Here is an 18,646-nt window from a genome sequence, read left to right on the forward strand (position 1 = left end):
GTTCCTTGTGGATTTGGGAAAATGCATAAACTTGACACGTGAATGATCCCTCATCAAATTTAAAGTCAATGTGCTAAAAACTAAAGTTTCCAAACAGTTCTTACTGCAATAACATTAAGATTTGTTTTTATTATTCATATGTAGGGAAACAAAGTATTTTCTTGTAATCTTCTTCTGTTAAATACCATCCATCCAATATTTTTCCCTAAAGTTATGGTTGTAATAAAGCCTCACACAGCTATCATAAAATATTTCAGTTTAGTTAGCTAACGTATGGCAAAGTTATGAAGTACTAAAATGAAATTATTGAAGGGCAGGCACTGAGCAGTTTTATCTATTGTGGCCTTTACTGTCTTATAATAAAGAACTACAAGAATATTTGGTATATTCAGGAGAACGATCACCTTGTGAAAGACAGAGATTAGGTGAGAAGAAGAGGAAGGGGGAGGAAGGGTTAAGTTGTTATCTTATTATCTCACCAGCTGTCTAAATTCAAACTATGACATTTCTAAACACATTCAACATAGGTTGTGTCCTGAACAAATATGTTCAGGATTCAGTCCCCCTTTTCAGATAACAAAGGCAATGAAGATAATGCATGTTCTTGAAATAGTTGCTGAAAGTTTGCTGAGGTCACAGTTTTCCCGTAGCTGGGTGACCCAGATTAGCCCTAGGTCATTTTTCTTGGGGAGATTTGTTAATTTGTTATCATCTCAAAATAGCTTTGATTAGGGTCAACTGACAATATTCTTGGGTCAGGAAATGTGAAGCCAAGGTAGAGTAATAACTCTGGCAGCTAGCAAGTAATGCTGGGAAAAAACCCGATAGAACTGGAGAGATCATTCTTGTTGCCAATTGGTGGGAAAGCAACACCTAGGTAATGCCAGCTATTTGGGTATTTTTTCCTCCAGATGCCTTGCAACACTCCAGTGTTGTTACCTCCGTTGGTATGTGCTCTCTCTGCATCACAAATTGCTATCTATTTGGACATGATCTTCTGTGTCTCACAGAAGGTCATTCAAAGGGAGCCCCTGGCCCCAGCGCTCTCCTCTCTCCCAGACCCTAATAGGAGAAAATTTTCACTGAGTCCTCAAGCGTAATTCCCCAGATACAGGCTGCTGGCAAACGGTTCAAAGAAGTATCATCAGATGTTTGTGCTGGAATGAACTACCTTGCTCAACACGCAGTTGATCGCAACTCGTGACACCAAGGACATCCACAGCATTATTTTCATGTGACCGTCTAGGAGCGAGTATCGCAGCTGGAAAATTTCGTGCGCTAAAGTGAAGTTATTCTGGTTAATGGTGGAAAGCTGTGTCACGTCCTCCCCAGTAGCTGTTAGCAGCTGTTTAGAAATACGGAAGTGAAGAGGAGCTCAAATAGACCGTTAAACTGAACAAACCTAAACTGAGCTATAGAGGCTGTCACTAGGTGATGTTTAAAAGCTAAGTAAAACCAAACCAAGCCCAACTGAATGTGTTGTGTCATCTTAGAAAAGAATCACAGACCAAACCCCACATTTTAAAGTATCTTTTTCCTCTAGTCATAATACTTGACATACAATGTGCTTTTCCATCAGGAAGGGCATGCTACTATTTTATCATACAGTTTTCAGACCTCAGAAGATACCTGCAGTCCTATCGAACGTACAGAATCAGAATAATTCAGGTTGGACAAGACCTCTAGATTTCAGCTTGTCCAAGGTGGGTAGATATGGAGCGTTTGCAGAGATTGTGTTCCCTCCACTGCTACCAGTAGCTCGGAAAGACATTTGGAGACTGTAGAAAGGGATGGTATAATCAAACTTGCTTTCTTGCTTGAGTACGCACCACTAGCCAGACTGGTCTTTAGAAACCCATCTTGGCAGATATATATTACAACAATGTTATAAATATCTGCCTGCTTGAACTTGTGGTGAGGAAAACATATTTTCTTTGTGTCATACCAAGCATTGCTGCAACTACCATCCAAAGCCAAGCAAAATACTGTTTTGTGCTAGAAATGAATGTCCCAGTAATTGGAAATTTCTGTGCAAAAGTAGCTACAAAATTATTGTGGTCTGAACACAATGTAGAAGACATGCTGGACTACAGTATAGGAGAAATTAATTGGTCTTCTTGGCCTACTGAAGAGAATCAGCACCCTAATCTAGCCAAAACACATCTAACAATTTTATGTGAATTTAAATGTATATTGGGGTATGAACAAGCTGTGGATTGTAAAGGCTCTGCTCAGAAACCTCAAATCAACAGGTTTGGGTGCCATGCATGCAGAAAGAAGTTAGTACAGTATTGCTCCCACATTTGCACCAGAGAGATTAGTTCCACAATGCACCAGGACAAGGCAATAAGGTCTAGCAGCTCCATGATTATAATGCGCAAGAAAAAGTGACTGTAGAATGAGAGAAATATTTACACAAAATGCATGGCAAATTAGATTCCTCTAAATTTTTTGGTAGCTTGTTTGTCATTGTGGCAGATGCTTAAGTGCTTTCTCTGTCACACGCTCTTTTCCGCTGGCATCTGCAGTCTAGGACCCATTGCAATCTGCAATTTATGATTGTGCTGCAGGACACTGCAGCGACTGAAGGGAAAAACTCACTCATTATGAAAAACAAGCAAAAAGTAAATAACTTTATGTTACACTGATGCATTCATAATGGTTTCCTGATGAAAAGGTCTCTGTTTAGTGAGAAATGATAAGTAATATGCTAATGTGAAGTGAAAAAAGGCAGGCAACTTCTTCTCTGCAACCAGTTCCCTAATAGCATTGATTTCAGGGGGACAGCAGAAATCTATGAGACAAGGCAGTATGAGTAATGCTGTTACAAGAAATGCCAAAGGGTTTATTCGTGTCTTGACACTTGCTGTGTTAAAAGGTGTTAATGAACAGTCTTTTTCATGTGGATAAATAGCATTCAAGACCTGAACCTGGGGTCTGCTGACCACCCGCCTTGTTGCAGAAGTCAGCTGGAGTTTTGATTGCTCAGACCCTCACCAGGTCCCCCCTAAAACACACTGGAATGTTTTTGATACCAAGTCATATTTCCTGACGCTTTCATAGAAAAAAGAAAAAAAATTTTGGAACACTGACCAATGTCAGGTAAACTTTTTGCTGGATTATGTGAAGCTTGTAACTCTGTATTTAAGCCTGGGTCAAGGTCACCAGAACAGTAGGCTAGAAGCAGCATGAGAAATTCCAAAAAAGCACAGACATTAAATAACCATCAGTGAGAGAAATCAGAAAATTCTAAATGGAAGTAGACCTTCCTTACTCATTAAAAGACCTATTTGTGGTCAGTATTTTCTTTTTCCCTTTCAGATTTCTTTTTTGTTTGTTTGTTTGATTAATGAGAAGATAAAAATAGCATTTCATCTGAATTCAACCAGCATGATTATTCATGGCAGTGCTACTTGACATTAGTAATTGTACCAGAATCTGGTTTAAATATTCCTGAACTGGGCCCAATCAAAAGCATGGGATTTAATAGTGCTGTGAGTTTGGGCTGACTCATGTGAAAAGCTATTTTGGATTTTTCAAGGTATTACTGTCAGTAACCAGGAATATTTTTATTTTCAGAACAGAATTGCATGTGAGCCATGAAAGAACATTAAAAAAAAAAAAAGTGTTTTCAGCTGGCTTTATACCTTTAAAAATACAGCTCCATACCTGTGGATTACCAGATGAAGCTGACTAAATCAGCAATAGCCTGTTTTTGCCATCTTATAAAAATTTTGTGTCACAAATGAAGTGACTTGAGATCTTCTGGTTCCCTTCTCATTATTATTTAATTTGAAGATGATCCCTTAACTCTAGCCATGCCTGGGCTCAGGTAGTCACGTAGGCTCCCTCTGTAGTGGAAGGACAGAGACAGACTCCTCCAGGGAATGATTTGTCCAACCTATCTTACATTGAGGAGACACATTGCTGAAGATCCTAACCTTTTCCAATGACGCTTATGGAGCCTATGACTAGCTGAGCCTAGGCACTCATCTAAGAGATCAAAGAGCCAAGTATCAATCTAAGAAGTAACTTAGGACTAAAGGAGGGGGGAAGAGAGTATGGAAAAATGTTTTAAGTCTGAAAAATGATGATTTTCAAAATTTAAACTATTAATAGGAGCAAGATAGGCTGATGAAAAGTTTCTTCTGCTAGAAGCAGTATTTAGCTCAGATACAAAGGGGTATTTCTGCTTAAAATGAGAAATCCACACTTAAGTGGTAAACAGCTTTCTCATTAGGATGTTTGCAGGATGAATGAGGGATCTGAGCCCAAGTCCCTGTTCTTCCTGAGTTGAAGTTGGGCTGACAGTTGACCCATGGACTTGCACAGCAGCACAGAGTGTGGACCAGACATCTGCAAGCTGGTGATGACCATGCTAGCTGTGCAGTCAGAATCAGTATAACAGTTTCAGGGCACCACTGCTAAGGGAGGCAATAGCCTCAAGTGTCCTGTCATGCTGGTGTGATCATACTGCATGGGCATGTCAGGCTAATAAGTGGTGCTCCAAGCAGTGCTGCCATACAAGTATATGAGCTCTGGGAACCTGGTACCATGCAGTACTGCATGCCTGAAGTCCATGGCATGCATCTACTTCCTAATATATACCCACATCATACAGCTCACCATTTCTGAGCACTGTTCTGCTTTTAGCAAAAAGCACTGACTAGCATGATATGCTTTTATCCTTTGACATGATTCTTCAATGTTTAGGATTGAAGTGTATAGAGGGATAAAATTTTCCTTTATTGGAGTGGTACCTGACCTACGAAGAGGTAGAGAGCTGGGGGTCTTTTGCTCTTAAACTAGCATCTTCTCCTACCATTATGTTTTTCTCAAATAGCTTGATTAATCCAGTGTGTTTCAGCTGAGCCCAGACTATCTCTGAATTCCAGAGTACAATAATTTTGAAGCTGGTGTGGATCTGTATGATCTATATTTAGAGGACAGGTAGCTACTTGCATCACTGTAGGATTACCTTAACATAAATTGTTTCCTTTCCTGTTAGTCCCCTCCTAAAACTTTATATAGCCAACCATGTACACCTACCAAACATCTCAGAGATGGGAGAGGAAGAGGAGCTCTGGGAGTGGATCACATATCGAATATGGTAGTAACACCCTGCAGTTCTGCCACTTCATAGCAGGAAGACCAGGGCTAATATAAACTTACAGAAAATGTCAGGAGGACCATGGCAGGCTTAGCGGCTCAGTTCCTCCTGGCAGAGTCTGGGACTCAGAAAACCTATCAGCCTGCTGCCAGCACAGCCCCACTTCCAGCTGCATGGGAATCCCAGCATCCCGGGAGTTGCACTTGATCTCCTCACAAATCACATGCAGCTCAAGCGCCTCAGTTATGCTACCTTGAATTAGCAGCATCTGCTGTACGCATAACCTTGGCATTCACCCTCTTTCCTTCCCCAGCTTCCTTGACTAAATATTATTTCTACTTGCAGTAACATTGCATTACATCACCATAGTGAGATGTCCTCTGTTCTCACTTCTGAGCAGTTGCTTTATGCTTCAGACATGTTAGTAACCTTGGCCACTTTTCAGCTATGGAAGCAGTTGGCCTGTAATATTTTATCGCATGATGGGTCTGATAAAATACCATAGCAAAGTCTCTTTCTTTACAACACGCGGAGCAGAGATAAGGTAAAAAGCTTATTTTTTGGAAATAGTGTAGTTTCTGAGGGTCATTTCTATGAGCATACGTTGTGACATATGGCTGAATGGCCAGCCTGGACAAGGACAAGTCCCAACTACCAGGGTGTGCGCTCATCACAATTTTAAGTTCCTACCCAGCAAACCAATGGATATGGCACTTTTCAAATGGGAAAGATGACTCCGTCCATCACCAATGACACCATTTTTTTGCTATAACAATTAACTGTTGCTAAGAAGACTAAAAGTTGTCACAGTTTTGCCTGTCAATCAGAGATACTTGTGTGGTCCCCATTTCCACTAAGCATTTAGCTCTCACAGAGTATTCATCATTGCAACACCTCACTGAGGTCAGAAAGCACTACGAAACACCAGGGAGGAACTAGCTTGTGGATGGAGAGACTGGATATCTAAATTTCCATTTAAATCAAAATGGATTTAGCCACCCAAGTACCTTTCTAAATTGAACCCTAATGCCTTATTTAAGCTCATGAAAGTACAAGAGGTCAAAATCTGCTCCTGCTCTTCCTGTGCTAATCCTTTCAGCACCTTGGTCCCATCTGCACTGCAGTACATCATTCCCTCTTCTCCCTTTTATCAAATTGCCACTTTAATCACTAACTCTAGTGGTACCGTAACACCAAGAAAACATCTTTCCTACTTTCAGAAGGATGYTGAGACTATTGGTAATACCCTGCTAAAATCATTAGGCCCATTCAGTTGTGCTGCCTGAGCTTAGCTAATATAGTATGATTGACCTGGGGCACTGGTGACTCATTGCCAGCATTTTCAATGTCATAAAAATCATTGGGAGAAACCACTGGGGAAGGTTTTAAGTGATTTTGAGTAATTTTGAATAGAGGAGTGAAAGGGGGAAACAGAAGGCAGAGCAGAAGAGAACGAAAAGAAAAACAAGGGAGGAAAGCCTCTACAGAGTAGCTCGTACCTACATGAAATCATGTTTAGAGGCTCCTTATTGCAGCTTTAAGCATTAGATAGGCTTTTTTAACAATAGCTTTCTTTTCTTTCTTTTTTTTTTTTTCAGTTTGTGTCCGATTCTTCCCATGCTGTTCAGTGGACATCACGAAGTTTCCAGGCAAAATCTGGTGGAGGCTGCGGAAAACCTGCTACAGAATTGTTGAACACAACTGGTTTGAAACTTTCATCATATTCATGATCCTGCTGAGCAGTGGAGCCCTGGTAAATGTAACAGGATTTCTTAGTCAGTTGAAAGTGGACCTGGGTCTAAGAGAAGGCAATCCCAGGCTAGCTGCATTCCACATCTTACAAGTCCTTACTGCTCATTTCTTAAAACAAAGTGTGTCTGGGACATGTCTTCTGCTTTTCTTGATTTCACTCACTTTTTCCCTGTCACGAGGAACCTTCTTGAGTTATAACATAAAATTATAATGCGCAAATGGTTTGAAAAGCACACTCTTAAGGACAGTCTGTGTGAGGAAGCAGCCAAGAATTACTACTTCAGTGTCCCATAACTGTTCTATGGCAGTTCCCATCTGGAGACTTGTATTTTGCTCTATGAATGTATTTTTTATATATATATATATATATATATATATATACACCCACTTTGTAAGCAGCAAAACAAAATCTTAAAAGACACAGTGAGTGCTGAATCAGAGTGCTACCCACAGAATTAGTGGGTGACTATCGAGCTTTTAATTAATGTTAGCTTAAATCACAGTAGCTTCCCCATATAGATAGCTCCTGCTTGCATCCATAAGAATGCAAAGGAATGGAGGCTGGTTGGTTATTGCCCATGACTCTGATAAAGAGTCCTTTCCTCCCGAGACCCCACTGCACTCTAGGATTATCTTCTCTGTATTATCAGCCCTGGGCTCTCTGTAGTAATGGCAACTGGCAGGCAGTTTTTGAGAGTTTAGCCTGACTGACCAGCTTGTTCCCTCCACACTCTGAAAGCAGCCTGCTTTCAGCGCTGAGCACTGCACTAGTCCTTCATCCTCACCTTTTCCTTCCCTCCACCATTCCCCACAATGCTTGCCTAGATAAAAAAGTTAAGGGCTACAATTTAAGGCTTAAAGGTCCGATCCAGCGCACACATATTTATGTGGGTCATTTATCTGTGCCAGGAATGTCACTGAAGTTGGTGAGATTTCTCCCAGGTTTTCAGCTGGGTGTAAAGCAAAGAGATATAGCAAAAGTCCTCTAGGCTTTGGTCAGGTCATCACTGATGATCTCCTCAGTGGAGAGTAGGAAGTACGCTGCTTAAATTTGCTGGCAGTATCACATTCAGACAGGTTACAAGTGCATCTCTAGAGGTCACAATTAGCTTCTGCCAAATGGATGAATCTGTCTTAAACATATAGGAGGAGAGCCATCTAAGAAATATGCATGCTTCACCTAGTCAGGAATCATCAAGGGCAGAAAGGCAAAATGCAGGGTGTGTGGTAAGGTAGCAGATTTACTAAAAAGAGCTGGAGAGAGAACAGGCAACAAAAAGAACAGGAGTAAACTACCTCATACCACTGCACAAAAGCCTAACACCCCACTGGGTTGTATAAATAGGCATGTTCTTCCACTCCAGTTGGCATCAAGGAGGCCTCAGCTGGAGCACTGGCTTCAGCTCTGGGCATTGCACTTTTGGAGAGATGTGGGCTAATTGATGAAACTCCAGAGGAAAGCAACAAAAATTATCAGTGGCCTATAAAAGAGGAGCTATGAGAAAACTCAAAAGTACTTGGTTTATGTAGTTTAAGGAAGAAACCTGTAGGGAGATGAGAAGATTGAAATACGTAAATGTTATTACAAAATGAAAGCAATGCATCATTATCCAAGTCCACTAGGGATGGGCTGAAATTTCACCCAGGGGTTTTTATTTTACGATGAAAAGCAAGAGGCTGAAAACCTTTGGTRGATACTAGGCTGCTGAAAATTGTCATTGCTTTGCTGAAATCAATGGAATCTGATGGGTTTTGCACTGGCTTGAGGATCAGCATGTTAATTTTTCAACATATTTTAAAAGGAGCACATCGCTTGCTATAATACACTTTAGATGAATGCACTTCCTTGTGTATGTAATTAAAAATGCTTTGAATACTGAATACTGAGATATAAATCTCATTATTTTTCATTGCACACGTTCATTTACCTTTTCACAAGTTTCAACTTGGCTAGTTCAATTCTCTGTAYGGGTAAATTCTGCTGCCTTTTCTCACGTAACAGTACTGTGCCTCAGGATTTTGACTGGAGATGCTGAGGGAAACACACAACTTTTTTTTAACTTGTTGATGTGTTTCTGTTAGTTTGAGGTGAGCTTTTTCAAAATGTGAGCTCATCTGGCTACATCCCTGTAATGTGCTAAGTTCTTAAGGGAGTTTAAAGCCAGTATATTTTGTATGTGGAAGTTAAACCATCAAAATATGTTTATAGCTTACTGGAAAAGATGTAAAGACCTTTCTTTTACATTTAAACCATCAACATACAAATTGGGAACCTATGTTTGAATAGCAATTGTGGGTAATGCTGCAGGTATCCTGCTCAACTCTTTTTTAACTCACAAAGCAATGCAGCAGATATAGCTCTTAATGATGTTTTACATAGAAAAGATCTCATTAGTTGTTGCCATGCAAAAATGCAAACTACTGAAGTTTAGTCTTTTGTGTCTTTAGTCTTTTACAGTCCATAGCTCTTGAAGAAATACAATCCACCTCGAGCATTCAGGTAGCATATTCTTCATCCCATATYTAAGCTGCTTCCTGACTCACAGTTKTTTTTTTTTTAATAGAGCAAATACCATTGACAAGTTACCAGAATATAGGGAGAGGAAAGCAGGGATGGAGAGGAGGAAATCACTTTAAATGGTTTGTTGTTATTTTTGTGGTAATTGCAAAGTACTGCAAGTMATCTGACAAAGTGAGTGAGCCCCTACAAGAAGTGATAAACTCCAGTCTCTCTGTGTATTGTTTTCTGTGGCTTTCTCCAACAGCTCTTTCACACCCTTGAAATATCATTTTTGAAGGCAAGATAGGAGACTGAGTTGCAGTGAAAACGTCACCCCAAAGTGTGGGGACAAATGGACAAGCTTTGGCACAGGCYGCCAAAGCTTTCTTGTCAGTTTAATTACTGTTCTCTGGCAGGCAAAAGACCAGTGTGACTGGTTGAGTGACAAGTAAGACACTTCTTGTATCTGCAAGCACCGGGTGTTTGTTAACTTTCTGAAGTTCCTCAGAAAGTAGTTACAGATCTTGAAATATGTAAATGCAGATAATTAAGATGATTAGCACAGACCCTCTCAAACAATATTGTGCTTTCTTGCTGCCAAGTGCTCTAGGTCACACTATGGGACAAGAATAATCTATCAAAACCTCGGTCATCCAAGTGCCAAGAACATGGAAGCAGTTTTTATAATGACGGTCATTTGAGTAGCTGGGGAAACAGACCACAACCATTGCTGGACTTAGCAAGTCCAAACCGGTTCATATATGTGCAAGCTTGATACCAGGGTCCTGCATTTTACTTGATATACATTATATGTAYGTTATAAAGTGAAAGCTAAATTATGAGATTACGTTATATGTTTTATTTTTGTAGGCATATTGTTTYAAATCTTAAATATTTTAAAGGGGTTATTAAGTTGCTCATACTCATTACAGATACTGAATGTCTTTTGATGATGCCGTGCAGAAGATTAGTTAGAGAGACAGATGAGATGGGGAGATGGATACCTTGACCTTTAAAACATAATTGTTCTGTTAAATGAATATAATTGTTCTGTTAAATGAATAATAATGAGCATTTCTTGAGGCGGATATCTGTAGCTACCTGAAATGTGATGGCTGAACAGGAGCCAGGGAATTTTGGTACCCTGTAAAACAGGCTTAAGCATGCTAATAAGCCAATATGTCATCATTAGCAATAAGATGCATTTGACTAAATGTAAGGGTGGGATTCTGCTGCTTAAAGACAAGCAWCCAATGCCCTTGGAAATATGCCAATGCCCTGTGGCATCTGAGGTGTCCATGTAAGAGTGGCACAACCAGCAGGAGCTGAGGCAGGACACCCTCGGGCAGATCAAATGGCACTAGGTGTTTATGTGTGGGACCTCCAGAGCGGCAGCCAGCTCACAGGTTCACCAACCCAAATGCAGGGTGTCTAAGCTCCCGTTACACTCAAAGGACATCTTGTCAGAACAGCCAGTGAAGGCTGGAGTTAKCTGATCAGCTGTCTATTAGAGAGTAGGTTGAACAGATCTCCATCTACTGAAGYTGGAGCTTAGCCATCTATGCCATTCAGACATCCTGATTTATGTATGTACATGCACTGAATTCCACTCTAAAGGGCCTAGCTGGTGATCAGTTTGGAATTAATAAAATACCTGAAGTTAAGTCCTTATTGCAATGCCTTGTTTAGTATCAGTCCTATTTGTGTCTGTGCACTGGTTCTGATGGTAACATTAAAATCCATCAAAAATCATAGGCAGTACATGATGTCCCATCAAACAATACTACAGGCTTGCAATGCAGCACTGATATTTTCCAACACAGTTCAGCAGAACAGTTTTTAATCAATTTTTTGTACTTCCAGGCTTTTGAAGATATTTACCTGGAAGACCGAAAAAATATAAAAACCATATTGGAATATGCTGACAAAATATTCACATACATCTTTGTCTTGGAAATGCTTTTGAAATGGGTGGCTTATGGCTTCAAGAAGTATTTCACCAATGCCTGGTGCTGGCTTGACTTTCTCATCGTAGATGTAAGTATCATTTYGCAATATTATGTTTCTTGTGTTGGATTTTATAATGTACAGGAATGTCCTGTAAAGTCTGACAACTTTGCATTTGAAAAATGACAGCTATCACTCTGCTTCTGAGTAACAACCTTGGGTGAACTTAAAAGTAAATTGCCAGACTCGGTATGTAACTGCGCATCCCCAGGATCGGCGTGCCAGCACACAGAAAACGGTGTCGTATCATTACGCAGAGGTGTTACCCTGCTAATTTGAGTCACGTTCCATTTTCGTCCGTAAGAACTCGCTCTTTCTTTTAGCATTTAACGTCTGATCCCACACTCCCGACTAGCACCAGGTCTGGTTACCTCCGACTGCTCTGCACATGACCTCGACACACAAGTCTTTCAGCAGATTAGAGAAGCTGTCCTTGGCATAGTTTCCTGGSGAGGCTGCCAGGGATGCATAACAGTATGTTCAGTACCATCTCCCAAGTATTTACAAGTGAAGGAGTCCAGAAGAAGGTGTGAATAGTCCTCCTGCCAAAGTGATTTCACCATTACAAAACCTTACAAAATGCTCCAAATCTTTGAAATMTTGCAATGCTTAGTTCTACTGAAAGGATAAGCCCTAAAATTAAGTAATAGTTCAATAAAAGGGAGCTTGTGCCCCAAGAGCGTTGCTGCTACCAGACATTTCTCCTCCAAAGTTGTATGYGCTTTGGACACCCATGCAGAAAAGGAGAAGGTTAGCACATCAGATCTGGCATTTCACAAGGCCTGGATGGGGAGTCTGTTCAATTCATGAAAAGCCAGAATCACTACATCCTCCATGTGAGATTTAACATATCATCACAAAGTATCAATAAGGGAGGCAGTTATTTCCCTAAGGCCATTTCTTATTTGCTTGAAGTATTAGTATGGAAGGCTGGCAGAGCTCTGAATGACTGGAACTTATTAAACTTCTGATAAATTATTTTTTCTCCCTTCTACATCTGAACCTTGACTCAAGGCAGAAACTGCACTTTCTTTGGCCCCAATCCAGAAAAGCACTTCAATGGGACGATTTACTTGTTTGAAGTTATGGACATGTCTAAGTGCACTGCTGGATCAGAGCCTTTGGAAGCTTCTCCAGAGCTTTAACAAATTGATTTATAAAAAGGAAGTTCTTTATATAAATTGGAGGTCATAAATTCCTCTTCATATACATGCTTGGAAACCTCTTAAAGGGAAGGCACTCATTTTTCACAGATTAGTTTCAATAGGAGAGGAAGGCCTGGTTTAATTATCTAACCACAAAATTGGAAACCACCAGTTCCTAAGTTATAGTCCAGCTCAGAAAACTGCTCTTTGCTGTGGTTTAGGTCAAGTGATGTAGCTTTTCTTGCTTGGTTTCTCCATCTGTAAAATGGAGCTAATAAGAATCACCTACAATATTATATGGGCTTCCAGGGTTTTGCTACTGTAGTTAGTGTCTGTAATGAGCTTCTGAAGACTAAGAGTGCTGGATGAGGGCTGAATGTTGTCACAGCTATAAATAGGGGGTCTTCCTGGCAGGAACAACAGTTTGCACAGTGTATTTATTGAAACAATTTCAAGCTCTGCTCCGCTTCAATATTAACTATTTCAAATGAGTTCCACAGTTGTTATAAATACATATATTATGGGGTGACATTTAATTAATACCAAAGGGAGTAAAACAGAAACCAAGCTAAATCCTGCCCTCCTTGCAAAAAKCTCCCTTGGAACTGGAACTACTTAAGAATGCAAAGTCAATATGTAACCCAGAAAGTTAGGTCCAGATTTGCCTTTTAATGATAGGGTTTATGAGTGTAATGTCAGACTGTAGCGTTAGCCACAGGTAGGCTGGGGAAAGAGGATACACATCCCCTGCTGCAGATCCGGAGCTCGTAGGGTCTAAGACAGTGCTACAGGGGGAAAGGGACCGCAGGTCCCCGAGACTYTCCATCTCCCTGGTAAATCCCCTCCATAGCCTTCATACTAACCCAGACCACCTGTTTTCTTAGCACACATTTAAATGTTGTTTTTGCAGGTTCCCTAAGCTAGCCAAAAATTGCCTCACCCTTGAGTTGTTTTAGTTAATTAATTGACTTTAGGAAATATCTTGTACTTTGGTGTTCCCAATTAATAAAGCTTTTCCCCTTGCCCCTTTATGTTCTTCAAAGTCATTTTCCAATGCGGATTGTGAGAACCCTGTACTATATTTTTAGTGGGTTTAACAGATGCTCTTCTCCTACCCTATTGCTCGCACACACTTTGCCACTCTGAATTGGCAGAGCAACATGCTATCATTTTTACAGCGCACTTTTTTCTTTAATTTACATTTTCTTTTCCGTTCTTTGAGAACCAAATCGCTGCAACTGAAATGCAGAAGGGAGTGAATGGATGAATTAGATGCTCCAAAAGAAGCAGATGAACCACTTGTCTGATTTTCTCAAATTTATTTGTTTAAAATTATTCACTTAAAAATTCCTGATCTGCAAATTATTCATTAGCAGTTTGGTATCGGTATTCAAAATTCAAGCTGCGATGGTTGATTTTTCATTGGACATGTGAAACCATCTATCATCTGTGTTTTCTCATTGTATAAATGCAACTCAGAATCCTTTTGCTGCTGTGAATAATTCATAAAACCAGCTCAAAATTTGTAAGTATTCTTTAATTCTAAATGGGAAGTGAATAGAGAGGGAATATAAGCATATTGCTGCAGAATTATTATTTTTTTCTGACTTACCCTGCTCTTTGAAAGACCTTTGACACTGATTTGAGCCTGCGGAACAGCAAAGGCTCCATCTYGTATTTGTGGATTACTAAATACAATTCTGGCTTGCATAGCCTGGACATCAAAACACACAGTAATCCACAAACTGAAAGCTATTTTTGCTAGATGTAGAATCCGTAAAGGATGGTCTCTGATAATGGGCCTCTGTGCATCTCAAACAAGTGTGCTAGCATAGCAGAAGAGTAAGAGAGAGCTTTTAAACACATTGCAATACAATAAAGTCCTATCAACAACATTGCAGCAGATTTCTTTGGGAGGAAGGGAGGAAGCAAGCAAGGAATAATCCAACCACAAAAAACAGGCTCATTTTGACTTAGGTTACCTGGGAAAGATGCCATTAGATGTCTGCTGAAATATTGGGTACTCTGAACAAAAAGCACTAATATATACTGTATCTGTAAAACAAGTCATCTCCCAGCAAATAGCAACTGTGCTGCTGAAAGTAACCCAAGTCTACACTGCTGCATAGCTTCTCTATGCAYATGAATTGGAGTGATGGGGACTGTAAGTCCACAGTTATTTTCAATGAGGAAAAAACAGAGACTGTAGTATATCTGAAGTTTAGACAGACATCAATGTCACCATCAGGGATGGGGTTTATGCACAAGCCTCTGTGCTAGGATGCACAGGCAAATATTTTCACAAAGAATAGATATTTACCRAGCATTCATGCAATCAAAACCTCTTCATACAAAGCAGATTAAAAGGGGAGTATGAACTTGGCCAGGGATGAAGGCGTATGGAATTCAAAATGAATGTTTATGAAAACTGTTCTCAACCAGGCGTGTACGGCGATAGGCAGAGACGGCTGGGTATTTAAACAAGTAGCAGATAAACTCCACCGTTTGTGCAGGCTGGTGTCATGTTTGATGTTCCTTTCAATTGTTTCCTCTGACCTATAAATATTATTTTGAGCTTATCTCGTTTGAGCGTGAGCCAATTAATTCTGAGCTATGTCCCAATCTCTGCTGACAGCGGATGGATTATTCCGTTGCGGTGGTCAGTTCAGAAAAGGCATCAATCTGGAGCTTGGCATCATTCAAACGCTGGAAGTGTTGCCATTGGCAGCTTCCTTGCTAGCTGATTGTACCTTGTATGCAGAGGGGAGAGACCAGTATCCTGGAGAAGCTAGCTGTCGCGACAGAGCTCTAGGCAGAGGGATGTAATTGCCCTAATTCATTAGTAAAGCTCAGAAAAAAAGTYGCTGTCAAGTTTCATTGCCTGCAGCGTACAGGGAAAAATCCTCTTAAACGGGCGCTAATGTCATCTCTCTACAAAGTCCATTATCAGAAATCCAACATCTTCATTGCAGCTTTGGGGTTCAATTTAATTGGCCAAAAGTTAGTTCAAATCCAGGCTTAAAGGAAACTGATTGTCATTTACTGATTTTGGAGATGCGGGGAGGTGAGGGTTTCTCCACAAATTCTTTCAAAGATCATCACATCTTTCTAAGGTGTGGTGATTGGTGAAAGACATTTTCTTAAGTGATTGCTTTCCTAAAGACGCTGGCATCCTCTTTCCCTGCCGATCRTCTTCAGCAACGGGCCCAAACACTACATACTGCAGCGGCGATGGGAGGATGATCTAGTCCACAATTTTTGCCCAGATACCCCACCAGTTCTCTCCARTCGAGTCACCAATGAGAAAAATAGCTTCTTTCATCCCTTTTCCCAGAGAGCCTGTTCTGCCGCTGTGGAGGCAGGTGGCTCACAACAGGTTAAGCAGTATATCTTATCTTCAAAGTAGTTCAAGCCAGRCTCAGCGACAGGTTTTGTGACCAGACTTCTCAAATGAGTTATTCACCAAGTCCACTAGGCAGGATTTTGTAAATGCTCTTGTGGAAGTGAAATAAGCTGTAGTCTTTTCTTTTTCCCCCCACTTTTGTGAATGGAGGTAACCGAACACGTTTCTGCGGTTTGCCTGGAGCTGCTGAGTTTGTACTTAGAGATCTGTATCCCCCATCCRGCGACTGGCTGCTTCCAAACTTCCTATTTGCTTGTTTGAGAACTGCTCACGGATGTTCAGTCGTTAAATGCACCATCATTTTCACTGAATGCTTAAGAAATACAGACGTGGTATTTTCCAAGATAGTTTCCTGGAAAGTGCCTGCTCTAAGATTTCTCCTTAGAACACTTCACTGCCAGATGAGTTTAAAAAAACAGCTAATAGTCTTTGGTTTTGAGATGARCAATTTAAAATGGTCTTTCTATCCCTAGTTAAAAATTGAATTGAATTAAATTATGCCCTTGTGATGGATTGTCTTTAAGTGACAATTAAAAACTTGCCATGTGAAGTAAATATTGATGGCTTATGATTACTTTAATTGTTTTTTCCATCTGTATTCCCTGTTGATTAGCAAGGTGATTTCTGTTTGCTTTACCAGTAATTGCACAATCTGCTATAATGAGTTGTTCCCAAACAGCACTGAAACCCAATTTGTATTCTTTGGAAATTATTTTAAAAGCAAGCGGGTTTCATCTAGCTTTTGTTCTGAAGAGCATATAAGAATAGAATAACAAGAATACAGCCATGTATTCATGTACAGTAAAGTAAAAATGATATAGCCATGTATTCATGTACAGTAAAGTAAAAATAATATAGCTTGTCACTTGAAGGAGCTTCCTATGAGTGAATTTATTAGTGCTCTCTGTGAGCTATCAAAAATCCACAGGTTACAACAGAAAATTATCACATTCAGAGCACATTTTTGTCTAGTTTTAGTCCAGTGCCTCATAGCAAATGCTCTTACAGGATTTTTAAAGATGTCTCAGTGCACATTCTTCCGGACCACTGCTGATGACATAAACCTCCCAGATAAGGAACAAAAGAGAGAATCCCTCTCCTGAAACCAGGGAGCCTTGCTTTTAAGAAGAAAACCAAAAATGCTGTATTACTACATGTTGGCTAATTCAGGWTAAATGAAAAAAAAATCTTCATGAAGAGGAGATAACTGGTTTTAATGTGTGTTAACAGGTCAGCGGACACGTAAATCTCCCTTCTGCCTCCCCACACTTTATCTCRACATAACACGTGCGAAAAATATCCAAATGTCTTGCCTTATCTTGGTTTCCACCTCACATTAGTTACCACATAGACGCTAAAAGGAGTGCAAACCATCCTTTGCCAAGTGAAAACCCAAGCTAGGTTTCAGGCAAGGCRTAGCAGGACAAAGCACACTTGAGCTGGAGGAAAAGAGACAATAAATGAAAACGAGAAGAAAAGTACAGCAGGAAGCATAGCTCACTACCTGCCTGCACATTGCAAAATGGTAGCAGTATGAAGAATTACTTACTAAGGGCGTATTTCAGCTTTTGGGAGCACTATTGGGGGCGGGGGAAGCTCAACTCAGATTGTGTCAAGCTAGATTTAACAACCATTTTTATGTCTTTAAATGATTTAAAGATGGAGCACATTTCAATGTGTTTTTTTAGGAGAAAATGCTTAAAAAGAAAAAAAAATGGATAAAACTCTTGARCTCTTGCATGCAGTCTGCCTGGCCCTTTCTATTGCTATGAGTGTAGCAGCCAGATTCCTTATACAGTGATATTTTCCCTTGCACGGATGTTCAGTGCAGGGAGGGAGAAGTGAACTGTATCTAACAGTCCTGGTGTCCCACACGCTCCATGAAGATGGAGGAGGATTGTCCTACAGTCCTTCTCCCTGACTACCAGCATCACTTGCAGATTGCAAAATGTCGTCCCAACAATCTTGAGGCTCCATCCAGCCCATCCGGGATAGTCAGGGATGAAGGGGCTGCTAGCAGAGAAGAGAAGAAGGAAGAGAGGTTGTGGGTGTAAGCAAATTTCCAGCACTGGCTGTCCAGCGTCTGCAGCTTCTCCTCCCTCTCCCATCACTACATGTGGAGGAAGGAGAGAAGTCCTCAGGCGCATAGCCTACAGGCTTGTAGCCTGGCATCCTACCCCAGCATGGCTCTACAACTGGCTTTAGGGTCGTCTGTGATAAGGAAAATGAAGATGAGGACTCCTACTTGTAGTATGGCTCTAGGTTGTACTTTCTAGTCAGGTGTCTAGAATCAGGGATCCTATAACTTTTCAGAGTCCCTTTCCGTCCTAGCATAGCCAATATAAATTCAAGATCTACCCAGGCTGAAAAATCCAACAGAGATCATTTTCAAGATAAAATGGTCACATTTCCCATATCAACTTTGTTGGGTTTTTTTGTTTGTTTGCTTTTTYTTACTTGATTTGGAACCTCTGATTAAACAAGTGCTTTACGGAAACCAGCAAACCCAGAACTGCATCTTGTGAAAACAGCCCACCTAGATTTTTCTCTTTTTTTTTTTTTGCATCGTGTCATATGCAAGTAAGGCTGAGCCTAAWCCTGCCCAGAAATAAGCACCCCTTCAGCCCAGCACCTCGGTGCTCCACATGGTCGATGGGGCCGAGTTCCCGGGGAAACGATTGTCTGTTCTCTCAGGAATCACGACGCACACCTCTGGCTTTATAATGCTG

At 40.6% G+C, this 18,646-nt stretch overlaps 1 protein-coding gene across 3 annotated transcripts in view; it reads left to right on the forward strand.

The window, feature by feature from the left end:
* The window catches only part of LOC112978264 (sodium channel protein type 5 subunit alpha-like), a 173,054-nt gene that overhangs the window by 125,749 nt on the left and 28,659 nt on the right, over window positions 1-18,646 (forward strand). For all 3 annotated transcript variants that reach the window (XM_026091567.1, XM_026091569.1, XM_026091570.1), the window contains 2 exons: window positions 6,709-6,863; window positions 11,226-11,399. In XM_026091567.1, coding sequence (XP_025947352.1) covers window positions 6,709-6,863; window positions 11,226-11,399 — 329 coding nt within the window. The remainder of the gene's footprint in view (window positions 1-6,708; window positions 6,864-11,225; window positions 11,400-18,646) is intronic.

This window comes from Apteryx rowi, unplaced genomic scaffold (genome assembly GCF_003343035.1).
Source record: "Apteryx rowi isolate R43461 unplaced genomic scaffold, aptRow1 scaffold_91, whole genome shotgun sequence".
Lineage (NCBI taxonomy): Eukaryota > Metazoa > Chordata > Aves > Apterygiformes > Apterygidae > Apteryx > Apteryx rowi.